Source organism: Macaca thibetana, chromosome 4 (genome assembly GCF_024542745.1).
Source record: "Macaca thibetana thibetana isolate TM-01 chromosome 4, ASM2454274v1, whole genome shotgun sequence".
Classification (NCBI taxonomy): domain Eukaryota; kingdom Metazoa; phylum Chordata; class Mammalia; order Primates; family Cercopithecidae; genus Macaca; species Macaca thibetana.
The window spans coordinates 114,202,934-114,220,101 of NC_065581.1; the positions used below are offsets into that span (position 1 = coordinate 114,202,934).

Sequence of the window (17,168 nt, forward strand, 5' to 3'; positions counted from 1 at the left end):
AGGAAAACTTTAACTTACCTTGAAAAGGTGCAAACAAGCACTAGCCTGTACCGATAGCCTCCAGCACGGGGCAGGTCTGTAAAATCTGTAAGTAGGTTTTCACAAGGTATGGCTCTTTTTCCTGTTTAAGTTTCTTAGAGGAGGGGCTCTTCTCCCCACACTGTCCCCCTTTGTAACTCTATTTAGTGGCTTAGCCTTTAGTGAGAAATTGGAATCCAGATACAGCAGAAATCTTGCTGCTTTTGACTTCTAATGTGACCATGGGCTCCTGGGAGCCTAATGGGAAGGTGCCTAGTCTGCCCTAGTCTTTACATTTTTTAGCTCCTGTCAGCCTGATCAGATCAGTATTTGGTTCCTCCAAGGTGCAGCAGCCCTTGGCTGACGGCCTCTTTGTCTTGTGGCCTTGGCCATTTGTTTTATTGCCTTTTGCATATTTAACCTTCTAGTGTCCTTTCTTTTTGCACTTCGCACGTTAATCTCTGTCTAGCCTTGTCTGGCTCTTGAATCTTTGCCTAACTTGACTTTTTTCACGTTTATATGCATGACCACCTCTTCTCACATTGCTAATGTTTTTTTATAAGAGCTGTTGCTAATAGATTGGCTTTTTTTCTTAAGTCTTCTTTTTTTTTTTTCCTGAGTTTTCCTGCTCTTAGGCCAGCTGGTGGGGCTGGGCAACGGCGCAGGCCCTGGCCCCGTGCACTGCTGTCCGTCTCTCCTGTTTTCTTCAGATTCTCTTTTTCACATTGACTCTTAGTCTTTTTCTTTTCTTTTGCTCTTTTCCAGTTTTGTCCCTTGGTCACAGTTAACATACACCTTGGTGGCCACTTTTATAGACTAGGTGGTATTCATGCCCGCAGCTTCTGCTTGATGTTACCCTGGGCTTGCTTTACAAATGAAGTATTCACTATATACTGATTTTCAGCAGCCTCAGTGTCAAATGGGGTGTAAAACCAGAATGCTTTATAGTCTCTTATAAAACTGACTTAGGCTCTTGTCAGCAACTTGAAGCATTCCTGAAATCTTTTTTATATGACTTGCTTTTTTCTACCAAGTTTTAGCCTCTGCAGAAGTGCTTCTCAGTACCTCTGCAAATGCTGAAGCTGAGTTGCATTCTCTGCGTCTTTTTTCCCCTTTTTCCTGGAGTTTAACAGGCTCTTTTCTTTATATAATGTTCCATGCACTTGGAGGGTTAAACAGGCATACTGAGAGTCAGGTAAATGTTTACAGTCTTACCTTTACTGAGGAATTTAATTCTAAGGCCCGAATTAAAGCAATGAGCTCAGCTTAACGGCAGTGTCCAGGGTTACCACCACATATTCTGCACTTCTCTCTCCTTGTGGGTTGATGAAGCTGTTCTCGTCCATGTATAGCTCCTAGTCTACTGATGCCCAAGGCTGGTCCTGGAGGTCAGGTCTGCTAGAGGAAACTTGAGTCCAACACCTCTACACAGTCATGCTCTACAGGGCTCTAGCTGCCAGGAGCAAGGTGGCGGGTTCAGGGTGTTTTCAGTTTAGTAGATCAATGGTTGAAACGGCTGATAGATGAAAGTCTGTTGCCTCCCTCCCCTCCCCACCCCCTGGATGTGGGCTTGGTCATTATAATAGACAGGTCCTCCGTCTCCCTGAGAGGCATTTACATAGCTCCAGCAAGACCAGATCTGAGACAGCCCACTTGACTATCTTGACTTCCTTCCTTGGCCTCTGGAGGCTCCAATCCTCCCCTTCGAGGTGAGACCTGGGGTGTGTTAGCTTCTGAATCTCATTTCCGAGGGGGCTGTTGGCCTTGGTAAAGCGGGGTAGTGGGCTGGGACACATGGAGAAAGACTTTCTATTATCTCTGGTGACTCCTGCAAACCTGGCTTCTCTTGCTGTTTCTGGGACTCCTTTTTTAACTCTCTGTCTGCTGGTGAAGCTGCTCTTACTTTTACTTTTGGCTTTTTTGCAATAAGCTGTTAAACGGGGCTAAATTTATGCTGGTTTTGTCTATGTTATATTTAACCGTGAGTCAATATAAAGGAATTTGATCTAGGTACACTGGCTGTCCTCTGACCCCTGTCACCACCTTAAATACATGGCCAGTTGTTCTCTGTCTATAGTTCCTTCCATGGGCCATCCAACACCAAAAGAGGGCAGTTCTAATTCACACGGAGTTCTTAACCTCTAGGAGGTTAACTTAACTCTATAATCTCCTGCAAAACCTTTCTTAAGGTTCTGTAACGTGCATTTTAATAGAGTACGTTTTGATGATTTGATGACTTTCTTTTTTTCTTTTTGAATTTTTTTTAAACACAGTTCCTAGTGGAGTGGGCTTACTTTGTGTCTGACCTATTTTTTTCTCAAGACAAAACAACATTCACACTGTAAGAAGTAAAGGGTAAAAGATCACTCACTCATCTAATTCACACTAAATCAAAATCAAAACTAAAACCAAAGTGTCAAGCAAGTCAAGTCAAAAACAAAAACCAAAGTGCCGGTACAGGCACGCCGTGGGTGATCAGGCCACACTTCCACTCAAATGGAGTGAGCAAGTTCCAAAGACCAGTCTTACCAAGTTTCAGATGTCTGGACTTAAAGTGCCAGTTCCTTCCCGGTGTTCAGTCACTGCCTTGATCTTCCGTGGGGGCCTGCTGTGTACTGCTCTGACGAGGCGTTCCACCAGGGCAAATGCCTACCTGGGAGCGCTCTCAGGATCCGCATAGCTCAAGCTGGCCAGCGTCCCCCACAGGGATGCTCTACAGGGCAGGCATAAGCTGCCTAAGGGGCTGCTTCGACAGTTGGTTAATCACCTGGCTTCCCAGTCAGGGAACCAAGAAATGTAGCAGGAGAGCTACAGACAAAACTCCTCAGACACCGGATTAAAGAAGGAAGACGTTTTTTATTCCGCCGGGAGCGTCGGCAGACTCGCGTCTTAAGAGCCCAGCTCCCCCAAAAAGAAGTTCTTGGCCTTTTTAAAGGCTTACAACTTTAAGTGGTCCATGGGAAAGGGTCATGATAAATCGAGCAAGCATGGGAAACGTGACTGGGGGCTACATGCCTCAGCTAACAGAACAAAAAGTTTTACAATGCTTTTTTCATACAGTGTCTGGAATTTACAGATAACACAAGTAGTTTAGGTCAGGGATTGATGTTATTATTATTATTTTTTTAACTCCTAGGGCAGGGTGGTGGTGCCGAGGTTGTCTGGCTATTTATCTTACTTTGGTTTCTTTCTAACTTTTTGCTTTCTCTCTCCTCCTGTCTTGTGAACTAGGCAAGGTGTGGGGAGTAGGAGTGGTCTCCTTCCTTAATTGGGCATGTCTATAGTCCCAGCTACTCAGGAGGCTAAAGCACGAGAATGAATTGAACCCAGGAAGTGGACGTTGCAGTCAGCCGAGATGACACCACTGCACTTCAGCCCAGAAGACAGAGCAAGACTCTGTTTCAAAAAAAAAAAAAAAAAATTAGAATTATCAGGCAGGGATTTAAAAATAACTATGCTTACTATGATTTAATAACTTAAAAAAATGAAAAAACAACAGAAAAAAATCATTACTTCAAATGTAAGATATATGCACTATGGAATAATCTATAAGTATAAAACTAAATAACTGGAATGAAGAACTCAACAGATGGCTTTAATAGCAAATTAGAGCTGAAGAGAGAAGTGTAAGCTGGAAGGTAGGTCAAGAAAGAGAAATCCTTTGGAATGCAGTACAGGAAGACTGAAGAGCGGAAAAATTTAGAAGAGACAGTAAAATTCAGAAGCCACAGCTGCTGTGGCAGACACTGTGGAATGGTTCACCCCACATTTAATTGGAATCCTAAAAGGACAGGTAAAACAACACAGAAGGCATATTTTGAGAGACAATGGCTGCGAATTTTGAAAACTGGCTAGGAGGCTCTTGTCAAATTGATTGTCTTTCCTATGGATTATATTTTATCAATAATTGCTTTTAAATTTTTCCCTTTTAAGTTGTTCTCTTCAAACATACTTTTCTTGAAGACAACCTTTAAGATATTCTCCAATTTCATCACAATGCACCTAGGAGTTAATTTATTTTTATTTATTCTAATTGAGATTGGTTATGTTTCCTAAAATTGAGAATCTATGTCTTTCATAAAATCTGAAAAAGTTCTTAGCCATTAGCTCTTTGAAAATTTACTCTCCCTCATTTTCTTCTCTGCTTTTGGAAGTCCAATTAGAGGCAGGTTGGCCCTTTTCCTTGTACATCCATATCTTTATACTTCTCTCTTGCAGTTTCAGCATGAAACTCTCTCTCTACCAAATTTTGAATGATTTCTTCAGATCCATCCAGGTCAGTGACTTCATCTTATATTTAATATGCTGCTTCTCAGTGTGTTGAGTTTCAAATTTTAATTAACATATTTTTCATTGCTGTAAGTGCTGCTTGGTTCTTTCTATTTCAGATATAACTAGTCTTTTTGACAATGTCTCAATGGTTGCAGTGGGTTTTATTCTTTTATGTCTTTAATGATTTAAGGATACATATTTTACTATTTTCTTTTTTTTTTTTTTTTTTTTTTTTTTTTTTTTTTTTTTTTTTTTTTGAGACGGAGTCTCGCTCTGTCACCCAGGCTGGAGTGCAGTGGCCGGATCTCAGCTCACTGCAAGCTCCGCCTCCCGGGTTCGCGCCATTCTCCTGCCTCAGCCTCCCGAGTAGCTGGGACTACAGGCGCCCGCCACCGCGCCCGGCTAGTTTTTTGCATTTTTTAGTAGAGACGGGGTTTCACCGTGTTAACCAGGATGGTCTCGATCGCCTGACCTCGTGATCCGCCCGTCTCGGCCTCCCAAAGTGCTGGGATTACAGGCTTGAGCCACCGCGCCCGGCCTACTATTTTCTTTTTAGTTCTAATATCTGTAGTTCTTCAGGGCCAAACGTACTCTGTGGGATTGGCTCACTCACTTACTGTGATTTGACTCTTGATATATTCTGCAGGTTTCTGAGCTTTTTTGTGGCATGGCTTTTTTACTGCAGGAAGCCTCTGCTGCCTACGTGAGGTTGTGTTCTGCAGAGATATTATCTTGGATTCTGTTCAACGCCTGTGGATCTCCACAAGCCAGGGATCATTTTTGTTCATTTTTTGGCTCGCACATTCCCGGAGCAGTCAGGTAGAAAACATTCTAACCCTCAGGACAGCTGCAGTGACGAATCCTCAGGGCAGAGTGCTTTACTGGATTTTACACATGCAGTGCTGCTCTTGCTGGGCATCATTGTTGCTGCTGTGGCTCTTTGTTAGTTTCTTGGGTAGAGGAGGCACCTTAGCAAAAAAGCTTTTAAAACAAGATTTGAAATAACTTTATTTTGAGCAAAAGATATTCCTGGTTTTCTTGCTCTGTTGTTGCTATGTCATGTGGTGCCTGCCAGTTAGAGCTAAACTGTCAGTTTTGCTGTTTCTAGGCAGAAAAATGCTCAAATCACAAGTAAATATCTAGGCGTCCCAGGAGGTGACTCTGGTAGTGTGTATTTTCATTGCTCATTTCCACTCTTAAAGGTACAATTCTCCTGATGTTTTAACATTTTCTAGGGTGCCATCCTGTATGTTAAATCCAAAATTGATGATTTCTTCTCAAAGGCAGTGTTAACATAATTGACACAGTTTAGATACATTATAAAAAAGTATTGAAATCTATTCAACATTGTTCATTAAGCTTCTGTTAGGGTCATAAAATATCTTGTCATGTCTGATTAATTCAAGTAAGTTCAGTTTTTAAACGACACTGCTGTTCTACAATGTGCTATTTATTGTTAAAGCCTAGAATTTATAAGTGTTTCCAATAACCGAAAGAGACTGGGTGTTTTACTAAGATATCTATTACAATTATCATAAATTAAGACTGTGGGCCGATTTTATGAAATCTATAAAATATAGAAATGATAGGAAGTAAAAATGAATTTAATGTAGTTCTAGCCTTCATTTTGTCTAAAAGTCAATGTTCAGTGAAAACATTGCTGTTTTTCTCTTCACAAACCTGAAGCAAGCACTGCTAGAAACGTGATTTTCTACAGAATTGACAGATTGGTAAGATGATTCATGACTGAAGTAATATCATTCATCTGTTTAACGTTTATAGCCTGGGAACACATCTTATAATATGGCCAAATGCCTATGTATTTCAATACGCTCCCAAAGATAAGAGACTTTAAGCTCCTATGTTCACAAAGGAGTATTGTCTGTAAATTACATCTCAGTAAGTTTCATATTTATAAAATAGGAGGAGAGAAGACTAGCACTAGTCGAATAAGAGAAAAACAATAAGCTTGTACAATCTACAAATGCATCTGTGAAAAGGTAGGTTAAAGTAGAAACCATTCTCCACCTCCTTGAGACTGTGACTAAAGGCCTAGAACAGTACAAATCCACTGGGTGAAGACAGGAAAGAAGCTCAGGCTTCTGGCTCCCTTTCCCAAATTACCCCAGGGAAACAATGGAAGGAAGAAGGAAACACTTGGCCCTCAGGCTACACAACAACAACCCTGGTTGCAAGATAACAACAGAGTATTCTTTCTCAAATATGAAGAAAAAGAACTTGAGCCTAGAATTTTATATCCAGTCCAGTTCTCATTTAAATAGGAAGGTATCTTTTCTGTTGCAGTGATAACAAATTGCCACCCACATACTTACCTGCTTAAATCAGTACATCTTTATTATTTCATATTCCTCTAGGTCACAAGCCTGAGATGGCTTGATTGGTTTCTCTGCTCCCAGTCCTCAAGGTCAAGGTCAAGTTCAAGGTGTCCACCAGCTGGGCTTTGATTGGGAGGTTCTGGGAAGCATTTCCTTCCAAGTGCATTCAGGTTGCTGGCAGAATCCAGTCCTTGGACCTGTGGGACTGAGGTCCCAGCTTCCCTGCTGGCTGTCAGCCCTTCCCTAACTCCTAGAGGCCCCTCTCCAGTCTTGCTCATGGTCCCCACATCTCAGAGCCGGCAACAGTGCATGGAATCCTTCTCATGCTTAGAATCTCTCTGACATTGGACGCATCTTTCTTGGCTCCAGCCTGAGAAAATTTTCTGCTTGTTAGAGCTCATGTGATGGCACTGGGCCCACTCAGAGAACCCAGGAAAATCTATTTTAAGGTCAACTGATTAGTAGCTTTAATTATGACTGTGCAGAGCCTAGACTAGCGTTGCCTAAACTCACAGTACCTAGACTAGCGGTGCCTAGACTAGGAGCAGCTGGTTTCTCTAGGCCCCTCACCCCTTATTCTCTGCATCCCCTTCTTCCTGGCCCCCTTTCCTTTCCCATTTCCATTCCCACTTTCACACACATTCTTTCTTTGCTTAAAATACTGGATTTTCCTGCCCCTGGTGTGCTCCAGGCTTAAACAAACAGGCTAAGACAGCAGCTAGTTGTCCTATCATCAGTGTTTTCTAGAACATATCGTTCTAGAAACAGTACAGGAAACTTGAAGGGGCAGCTACCGAGTCCTGCCCACCACAGTGTTTTAGAAATATTCGAAACACAGAAAACCTGAAGGATATTTGCCTCCTAAAAACCAAGTTGGAAAAATAGTTTAGAGGAAGGTACCTCAATAGCAAGAGAAACACAGGAGATGTGACAAGAGAACCGAGGAGGACAAGTGACCAAAGAATCTGTTCCAGATTACTGTTATCTCACAACAAGGGAAATGTGAAGTTAGAATTACAGAAAGAAGTGTAGCTAAGAATAACCGAGAATTACAGCTAGGAAAGATATCAGGAAAATGGGGTTGGAGGTGGCACGCAAAAGGAATAGGAAAACATGCTGATACTTCTAAAATTAGGAATAAAATGAAACCATTAATACCAATAAATGTGATACTGATTGGTATGAGTCATAGGTTAAGGACGGCCACCCTGAGAAGAAAACTAGAATGTATAGCTTTCAAACCAACCAAAGAAAACCTCAGTATACTAAATGGAACACAGGTATGGAGGGGATCACGAGACCAGCCTGGCCAACATAGTGAAACCCCATCTCAACTAAAAATACTAAAAAACTAGCCACGCATGGTGGGAGGTGCCTGTAATCCTAGCTACTCAGGAGGCTGAGGCAGGAGAATCGCTTGAACCTGGCAGGTGGAGGTTGCAGCAAGCCTAGATCACACCACTGCACACCAGCCCGGGCAACAGTATGAGACAACGTCTCAAAAAAAAAAAAAAAAAAAAAAAAAAAAAGCAAGAAAAAAGACAAGATTTTCCTGGCCCTGGTGCACTCTAGGCTCAATCAAACCAGCTGAAGACAGTAGTTTGCTGTCCGTCATCACACTATGTTTTCTAGAAGATTCTATCCTGATGAAGCACTCCCAGACTGGTTGAAAACCAAAGTTACTCTTCCTTGGAAAATCTTTGTGGACACCAGGTGGAGACTGAAATTTCCAAGTTGGTGCCAGGCGCAGTGGCTCACGCCTGTAATCCCAACACTTTGGGAGGCCGAGGCAGGCAGATCACCTGAGGCCTGGAGTTTGATACCAGCATGGCCAACATAGTGAGACCCTGTCCCTACTAAAATTGCAAAAGTTAGCCGGAGGTGGTGGTAGGCGCCTCTAATTCCAGCTACTCAGGAGGCTGAGGGAGGAGAATCGCTTGAACCCGGGTGGCAGAGATTGTAGTGAGCTGAGATCGTCCCACTGCACTCCAGTCTGGGCTACAGAGTGAGACTCTGTCTCACAAACAACCAACCAACCAAGAAAACAACAAACAAAACCCAACAACTAAAAAAGGAAAAAAGGAAAAAAAAAAAAAGAAATTACCAACCTCCATGCTGCCACCTTCAGGCCCCTGGGGGTTACAACCTCCGCTCCAGCTCCCCTCTGCACCTGTGCTGTTCATCTGAGCCCCATTCACTTCCAAAACTCTCTCATTCATTCACTGGTTCACTCAGCCTCCAACCATCCTTAAATCACGTCAGGCTCACCAGGTGATGGAGAGAAAAATCATCCTCTGTGGGTCTGAAAAACACGCCTGAGTCCTGATGGTGGGTCTTGCTTTCACTTCCACCCCCTTACAGCACCCCCAGGACCATGAAGAGGCCACGGCCTGGGCTCAGAGCTCCAGCTGTCCTCAGGGTGGGCCTGGCATTTGCTGACTTCAGGGAGAGCGGGAGACCTCACAACTGAAATAGGAAACCCGCCCTAGGCCCATGGATTTCGGTGTAGTTGGCCACAGATGAGTGTGCAGCTAAGTGAGCCCCACGCATGCGTAGACCCCTCCCTCGGCTTCTGCTCTCCATGGAAACACAATTGATCACATGATGACTGATCACGGTCGGCCACTAGGACTTTCTTTTCTTTCCTTTTTTTCCAGAAGTCATAAAGGCATGTAGAATATACTCAAAGACCGCCTCAGCTTTTAGTGGAGAGGCAAAGAAGGTCCACTCCGGACTGGGAAGCGGCTGCGCCCTGGACGGAGAGGGGCTGGGACTCTGGGCGCAGGCTGAAGGAGGGCGGGTGTCGCTGACAGAGGCGGTGACGCGGCCGCCACTGAATATCCCTGTGCAAGTTTCTTCGCTTTCCTGTGCATCAGTGGGTAATAATAAATGCTGTGTTAAAAAATTAAATGAGGCGGTCAAGAAGGAACCGTGTCCTGGCCCGCGCGGCGCCAGGGGTGGAGAGTAAGTGTTGGCTAGAGGGGGCCGCTGTCAGGCCACGAGCCCGGGGCGGCATGGGGCGGAGCATCCCCAAACAAGAGCAGGCTTAGGCTCCCCGGGTCCCAGCCCGGGGTGGGGCGGGGAAGGGCGAGACGGGGCGGGATAGGGCGGAGCAGCCGTCCAAACTTGGGCAGGCATAGGCTCCCCTGGATCCCTAGGCGGGGCGGGACTGGAGCGGGCGCCTGGGCGGGACGGGACGGAGAGGGGCGGGACGGGACGGAGAGGGGCGGGCCGGCCTATTTAACCACTGGCAGGCATGGGAGGGTGGAAGTGATTCATCCGCCGGTCCCCACATCGACCGCTCCTCCAGTCAGCTGCGCTCCAAGTCTACAATGGCAGTGGCCGCCAGCCCTGCGATCCTTCTGTGCCTCCTGACTCTGTACCTGCTATCCGACTGGTCCGGGACGGGGCGGGCCGGTAAGTTTGGGGATGGAGCCTCAGCGGCGCAGGGGCCAAACCTGGGGGGCTGTGGACTGCAGCGCGTTTCAGAGGAGGGAAGGCTTCTAGAAGGACCGGCGCGATCTCCCCGGTCTGCTCCCTCGCTCAGTTCCCATTCGCTGCTCTTTTTCGCCAGGTCCGCTTCCTGAGGCTGCTGCTTGCCCCGCAGGGCAGGAGGGGGGTCAAAGAAGGCGAAAAAGGAACCGCAGGAGGGTGGAGGGGCCAAAAAGCTGCAGAGGGCTAGGTGGGAAGGGGATCCCTTGGTGGAGCCCCGCAGCCCCACTCGCCCTCGGGAAGGAGAAACCAGAGCCCCTGGAACCCGAGCTGGGGTCAAGACAGGGGTGAAGGGGGGTTCCACAGAGACGCGATCACTGACACCCCAATCAGCCACAGGTCTCTCTGCTCTCACCGGCTCTCTACCACACAAACCCTCCAGCATCCCCAGGGCTCCATGCCCTGGAACTTCCCCCTGCGCTTTGTTGCAGACACTTAACTGCCCCCAGCGGCTCAGCAGACACTTCCTACTCCTCCCCTCACTATTCACTTCCACTACTCAGGACGCATCTTTTCACTCCCCATCTCAGCCCAGCCCTGTCACCCCACAGGCCTCCCTCACCTCCCCATCCAAGAAGGGGCCCTTAGCACCTCCTCCACCAAATAACACCTTCACCCCCTTTGCCTGATCACACACCCCAGCGGACACACCCCAGCAAACACACCCCATGCTTTCCACAAAACCTAATGCAGGGGGGATGGGAAGTACCATGTCCCCCAGGATGACCCTGGGAGCGCCCGTGGGTAGAGGCGCCCACTACTGCCCTTGGATCCCAGACCCGCCTGTTCTTCCTACTGGGGAGCCAGCGTCATATAGAGTAGTCACTAAGCAGACAGGTATCAGCAAACCCTTTCTAGAAAGGAAAAGCTGAAGGCACTTTGGTCCTTGCTGGCCATGGGTACTCTGTGTCAAGTCCTGTCCCTTTGTAGAGGAACAGCAGGCAATGGCAACTTGCAAATAAAAGGGAGACCAGATGTGGACACCATCCTAGGTTGCTGACCCCAGGTGAAGGCGCATGATGTGTCCTGGCAATTGCTGCCCCATCCCCTGGGGTGTCATCTCCAAGTGGTGTAAGTTGAAGAGTCACAGGTGTGTCCGACCCTGCCTGTGGCTTCTGGGTGGTGTGGGTGTGATGGATGCGAGTGGAGGTTCTATGGTTCGGGGTCAATGCCCCCCTCCTTTGCTGCTGGGGGGCATCATCGGTCCCTTGGGGCGATCAGGGACCCTCCCTGAAGCCTCAGGTGTGAGCTGAGGGTGAGGGGTACACCCATGTAGTGTCCTGGGGATCGGGGCCAACTGCTTGTGCAGCTTCTTGGTTCCCTGTGGCCCTGCTCCGGCCCATCCCAGGAGACCCACCTGCGTCTTCTCACTGCTGGGCCTACCTTCCTAATGACCTAAAGGGTGAGGAGCCCACCGTGTGATGGGCAGCTCTGAGGCTGTGTGGTCACTGCCCTCCCATAGATGGAGGCCCATCTCCACCAGGGCCCAGGACCACACCTGGAGCCACTTTTAAGTGAGGGGATTTCATTGCTGTGAGTGGCACAGCCTTGCTTCTGAGCAGTAGGGGACCCTGTTGTGATTCCGTGGTTGGGAATAGCCATGAAATCCACATAGCACCTTTTCCAACCACACATGCCTCTGGGATCTTAGGGAGTCCAGGGTCAAATAGCCATAGTGGCAGGTCCAGCAACACTCCTCATGAGAGTGTGTATGGCTGCATCCCAGCTACCAGAGCAGCATTCAGTAGTGACAGGGGATGTCATATGACCAGCACAACCTATAATAGTTACTACATTAACTACAAACACTAACCATTCCCGGTAGAAATCCAGGAAATGTGAAATTACCATCGAATGGGTCTATGAACCCAGCACATCCCTCTAAGCTGGACCTGACACAGGCGTCCATCTGTTACTTTGCTCCAAATGCACCTCATGAGTAAGAGGGGAGCAAGTTAATGCTTCACATCTCAGGGAAGAGCTCAGATCGCACACTGTGTCCACTAGGAGTGTCTGGGTATTTGCTGTTTCATGGTGTACAGTTACCAGAGTGAATGTCCTTCTTGCTCTGTGGGGGAGTCTGAAGGAGTCATTGCAGTTGCTGTGGGGTTGAAGGGGCCCACCAGGGGCTCTGGGCTCTCCTTCTAGTAAGGGACTCTGCATCTGAGATGTGGCTCAGATCTCAAAGCTGGGCAAAGGAGCTCAGTTATTTCCTGGGGTGGCAACTTTCAGCCTCCTGGTCATCCATCCTTGCATTTTGTCTTTGTGGTAATTATTTAAATCTAGTAGTATCCGGGTGGAGTCTCCCTCTCTTTTGGATCTTGGACCCTTTTTTTCTATGGGGCATAGCTTTGTAAGACTGAGGTCCCCAGCTGGCATTGTTACTTCTCTAATTATTTCCATCATTGCACCCTCCTTCCTGCTGACAGTTGACGGCCTCCTCTTGAGATCTGTTATTTCAGGATTTTCCACCCCCATTACTACCGGGAGCCCATTTCAGGAAGAGCATCTCCTACCCCTGACCCTGGCCTTCAGCAACAGGCATCCCTGAGCTTCTTGACAGTCTGCTGCCTTCTCCTGGAGCCTTCTTTATATGCTGGGTAAACAGGAGTCTTCCAGGCTTCCCTTGAGCACAGAGGGTGGACATTGTTCTGGATTCCATACTGCAGTCACTGTGGCATGGGCACTTCTCTTAGTCTTTTGTTCCTTCCTCTACAACCTGCCATGTAAGACCTGGGTTTTCTGTTTCATGCGGTGTGGGTCATTCCTTTCTCCAAGGTTCCAAGGGCAACCTCCTAGCAGATGACCACATTCCAGGGAACTTACCATGTCTTGTTACCCATAATAAATGAACTCACCCTTATCCAATGTTGACTACATCGTACCCACTGCACCATGCTCCAACATCCTCAGGGTGCCTTCCCACACTCTCCCGCCTCCTGCAGTCCACCTGGGCTGCTCCTGAAGATCCTGCCATCTAAGTCCTTCCTCCTGTAGCAGGCCTGCCACCTCCCTGGCAGGGTGCTGTGCTGACGGATGTGAGTATAGGTCTGGGCACAGTGGGGAGATGGACATGTTGGCGACCCATGGTTCCTCTACAGGCAGAGACCACCGTCGAGGAAGAGAAATCCATGCTCTGCTACCCCAGCCCTTCAGGAAACCCTCTTGCTGTCCCAGTGTTTGGGGTCGTTCCCCCACACCAACACTCTCCGGTGTTTTTTCTTTTTTTCCATAGATGCTCACTCACTCTGGTATAACTTCAACATCACTCATGGACAACAGTGGTGTGAGGTCCAGGGCCAGGCTGATCAGAAGAATTTCCTCTCCTATGACTGTGGCAGTGACAAGGTCTTATCTATGGGTCACCTAGAAGAGCAGCTGGATGTCACAGATGCCTGGGGAAAACAATTGGAAATGCTGAAAGAGGTGGGGCGGAGGCTCAGAATGAAACTGGCTGACAATGAGCTGGAGGATTTCACACCCAGCGGTGAGTGGAAGAGACCAAGGACAGAAGGGAGCAGAGTGTGGGCTCAGGGGCTGTACTTTGTGTGGGTAGAATAAATTAGACATGGGACCTCCATGAAGCCCAGCAGCAAGGGCAGGACTTGGAGGAGACAACAGGACCAGGTGAGAAGGGTCTCAGCATAGGAGGATGTGGGACAGGGAAGAGAATGTGTAAAGACCAGAGCTGATCTCTTTCTGATTGGGGCAGGACCCCGCACGCTGCAGGCCAGGATGTCTTGTGAGTGTGAAGTCAACGGACCCATCCGTGGATCTTGGCAGTTCAGCTTCAATGGACAGAAGTTCCTCCTCTTTGACTCAAACAACAGAAAGTGGACAGTGGTTCAGGCTGGAGCCAAGCGGATGAAAGAGAAGTGGGAGGACAGCGAACTAACCATGTTCTTCCAGAAGGTCTCGATGGGAGACTGCAAGAGCTGGCTTAGGGACTTCCTGATGCACAGGAAGAAGAGGCTGGAACCCACAGGTAACTGACAGGGGAGCACTGGGAGCACCCTGGAGATGCCATAGAGTTACACCCTTGTCTGTGAGTGTCTGAGTATGGTGGGTGTGGGTGTATGGGTGTGAGTGGGTGTGAGTCTATGTGTGTGTGTGAGTGTGTCAGTGAGTGTAAGAACATGAACCCCTCATGGGGGGGCTCCTCCTTGGGGTGGCTGGGCTCTCCCATCCTCCTCTTCTCTCTCCCTCCTGACTCCTCTTCCTCACTGCACTTGCTTTTGCTCCACTCACTGTGGATTTCTCGCCAGCCTCGAAACTGTAGGTGTCATTGTGTTTCTGGGCCTTTCTCCTTAGATTTCCCTCCACCTAGGATTACTTTTCCTTTCCTCTCCCTTGGTCTCTTTCTAGAAATCCATCAAAACCACCTCAAATGCCAGCCCCGAGACTCTCCTGTCCCTGACCCTGGGGCATCACCTCCTCTTCCACCAGAGCAGGAGGGTGGGCTGTGCTGTCACCTTGCTTCCCTCAGCAGCTATGTGAGCTCCCTGAGGACGGGGACACCCCCTCTCCCTTCCTACCCCAGGAACTGTCACAGCGGCTGCCCCACAGCAGGGGAGACAAATCCTCTGCCTTCCAGGATGACCTGGGGCAGCAGGAGCTGAGGAGGCATCTCCTCAGATTTGGGGCATGGACAAGGGCTGTCACTCCTGTGTTTCTGTTTCAGCACCACCCACCGTGGCCCCAGGCACAGCCCAGACCAAAGCCATGGCCACCAGCCTCAGTCCCTGGAGCCTCCTCATCATCCTCTGCTTCACCCTCCCTGGCATCTTAGGAGAGTCCTTTAGAGTGACAGGTACTGTAGGCAAAACTGTGAGGGGAACAAGAGACAGATAGGGGAGGTGGGAGGAAGGGAAAGGAGAATTCCCAGAGCCCCACCCCTCCCCATGGCCGGGACTTCTCATCCTGACATGAGACAGATGAATGAGACCTGGTGTCGCCTGTTGGCAGTGACCTGGGTAGCTCAACTTTGGGTTCTGATGGATTCTCACCATCAGGGCCAGAGGGAAAGGGAGGGGCCCATACCAAGCCTCAGGGCCTGTTGAGTTCAAGAGGGTTTAGACAATTCAGGCCTGTTTCAGAGCAGGTTTCTATTCGGGAAGGGTAGTGGTGTGTGACCTGCAGGCAGCAGGAACTCAGGCATGGGCAGTCCGCACAATAGGAGAGGAGCAGCATGGCCACTTCACCTAGGATGTCAAGGGAAGGGGCATCCCTGGAAGAGGCTAAGAAGAGAGAGACCTGGGGGAATTCCAGGACGAGGGGGCTGTGAGGGCCTTGGCCCACCCAGTTCCTCCCAGTTCCTAAGGCTGCATTCCCAGAGAAAGCAGCTTGAGTCCCAGCAGTTAAGGTGGAAGGTGAAGAGTAGAGCATGTCCAGGACGAGGTTTAGGAAATGGCCAAGCCCCTTGGACCCATGGGATTCCTGGCCGGGCCCTGGGGTGATGCCCCTGCCATTCTGCCTCCTGCACACTCCAGATCCTGAGCCAGCTGATGGCCCTGCCTGGAGCAGAGTGGACTCAGACAGGGCAGCTGAGCTGCTGCTAGAGGTCCATGGTTGCCACTGAGCTTGGCTGGGAATGAATGGGGCGGGGCAGGGGCAGTCCTATTCAGAGCTATGGGTGCAGCTCCCGGGGTGAGGAAAGGCTGAGAGCAAAGGGGAAAGAAGGAGGTTTGCCTGCAAGCCCACCCAAGGCCAGGGAACATGGATCCAGAGACCTCTCTTTGAAGAGAGCTCCCCCAGGTCCTCTATACCCTTCTATGAGACAGAGGATCAGGCCCTGAGTGAGGGTGCAGACCCCTCATTACCAGCCTCAGTTCTGAGCCCCTGAGGGCTATAACAGGACCTGGGCTGGCTCTGTGGTGTGGTGAAGGAGGGAGGAGGTTGGGACAGGCTGCAGAGCCAGGAGTAGGGTTGGAGGGAAAAACATGTTCCTTATTTGGGGAAGAAGCTCCAAAATGGGGAGGGTCTGGGAGGGATCACCCAGGAGAACAGACACAGGTTTTTCTCAGCCACTTAAACCAACACTTCATCTTTCCCAAGGTGGAAGATGATACCAGGAAGCCTTTGTTAGCCTCGTCTGGTTCCCGCTCTCCCTTCAGAGAAGGCGCCTGTCTACTTACCACGGTGCCTTACTGGACAGCCAGGAGTTCAAGCCTTAGCAAGCCCACCGGCCCCCAGCAGATGACGAGGACATTGTAGACTCAACATCTCATGCCACTCATTACCTTTGCTGATGATCCTAGCAGCCATTTTTCTTAATATCTTCTGCCACTTTCTTTTGGTGCTAATGGATGGAATTCCTGTACAAGGTTTAACTGAACAAGAAATCTCAGCAAAAAGCATTTTATTTCTACTTCTTTGATTGTGGAAAAGCAGACACTTCTCTGAAGCATGACCTTATTCTTCTAAACAGTATTGCTATTAAAATAGCATGGTGGACTTCAGGCCTCAGGGATCCTTTCCATGCACTGACCAAGAATCGTATTAATCCTTTTTATTGTTATGGTTTTTTGTTTTTTTTTTTTTACATTTTCTCATTCTGTCAACCATATTGGAGTGAAGTGGCATAGTCATCACTCGCCGTAATCTCTAACTCCTGGGCTCAAGTGATCCTCTAGACTCAGCCTCTAGAATAGCTGGGACTACAGGCGCATGCCATCATGCCTAGCAATTGTTTTATTTTTAGGTAGAGATTGAGTCTTCCTACGTTGCCCAGGCTGGTCTTCAACTCCTGGCCTCAAGCAATCCTTTTATCTTTGCCTCCCAATTGCTCTGGGATTACAGACCTGAACCACAGTGTCTGTCGTAGAAATTTTTAGTATTTAATATGTAGTATTTAATATGAAAATGTATTATATTCATGATTATTTTATTTAGTAATTTATTAGACTGTACTTAAATAAAGATATCTATTTTCAAAGAACCTTATTGACTGGAATTTTGGTTTGTAACCCAGTAGAGAATTAATGGGATTTCATTCTTCTGCCATGTTATGTTTAGTAATACACCCAGGGATGTTGCTAGATATGTTTTGGA

General features: G+C 48.1%; 1 protein-coding gene and 1 long non-coding RNA gene across 4 annotated transcripts in view; one reads left to right on the top strand and one right to left on the bottom strand.

The window, feature by feature from the left end:
* Positions 1–9,250, bottom strand: part of LOC126952519 (uncharacterized) — a 33,231-nt gene extending 23,981 nt beyond the window's left edge. The window contains exon 1 of the long non-coding RNA XR_007724923.1: positions 8,895–9,250. This is a non-coding gene — a long non-coding RNA (uncharacterized LOC126952519). The remainder of the gene's footprint in view (positions 1–8,894) is intronic.
* Positions 9,251–9,737: 487 nt separating this feature from the next.
* Positions 9,738–16,959, top strand: LOC126952505 (UL16-binding protein 3-like). 3 transcript variants are annotated; one of them, XM_050787181.1, is made up of 7 exons: positions 9,993–10,043; positions 10,201–11,189; positions 12,548–12,718; positions 13,354–13,605; positions 13,831–14,103; positions 14,800–14,928; positions 16,173–16,959. In XM_050787181.1, exons 3-7 carry the CDS (start codon positions 12,712–12,714, stop codon positions 16,181–16,183), a joined length of 672 nt encoding a protein of 223 aa, XP_050643138.1. In that variant the 5' UTR covers positions 9,993–10,043; positions 10,201–11,189; positions 12,548–12,711; the 3' UTR covers positions 16,184–16,959. The 3 variants fall into 3 exon arrangements, with proteins under 3 accessions (XP_050643136.1, XP_050643138.1, XP_050643137.1); XM_050787180.1 differs by having other exon boundaries at positions 10,201–12,718; XM_050787179.1 differs by lacking the exons at positions 10,201–11,189; positions 12,548–12,718 and having other exon boundaries at positions 9,738–10,043.
* Positions 16,960–17,168: the final 209 nt, after the last annotated feature.

Coding starts and splice junctions, on each gene's coding strand:
- LOC126952505 (XM_050787179.1), top strand. CDS start 9,959: ATGGCAGTGGCCGCCAGCCCTGCGATCCTTCTGTGCCTCCTGACTCTG. Junction 10,044..13,353: donor GTCCGGGACGGGGCGGGCCG/GTAAGTTTGGGG, acceptor TTTTTTCCATAG/ATGCTCACTCACTCTGGTAT. Junction 13,606..13,830: donor GGAGGATTTCACACCCAGCG/GTGAGTGGAAGA, acceptor TGATTGGGGCAG/GACCCCGCACGCTGCAGGCC.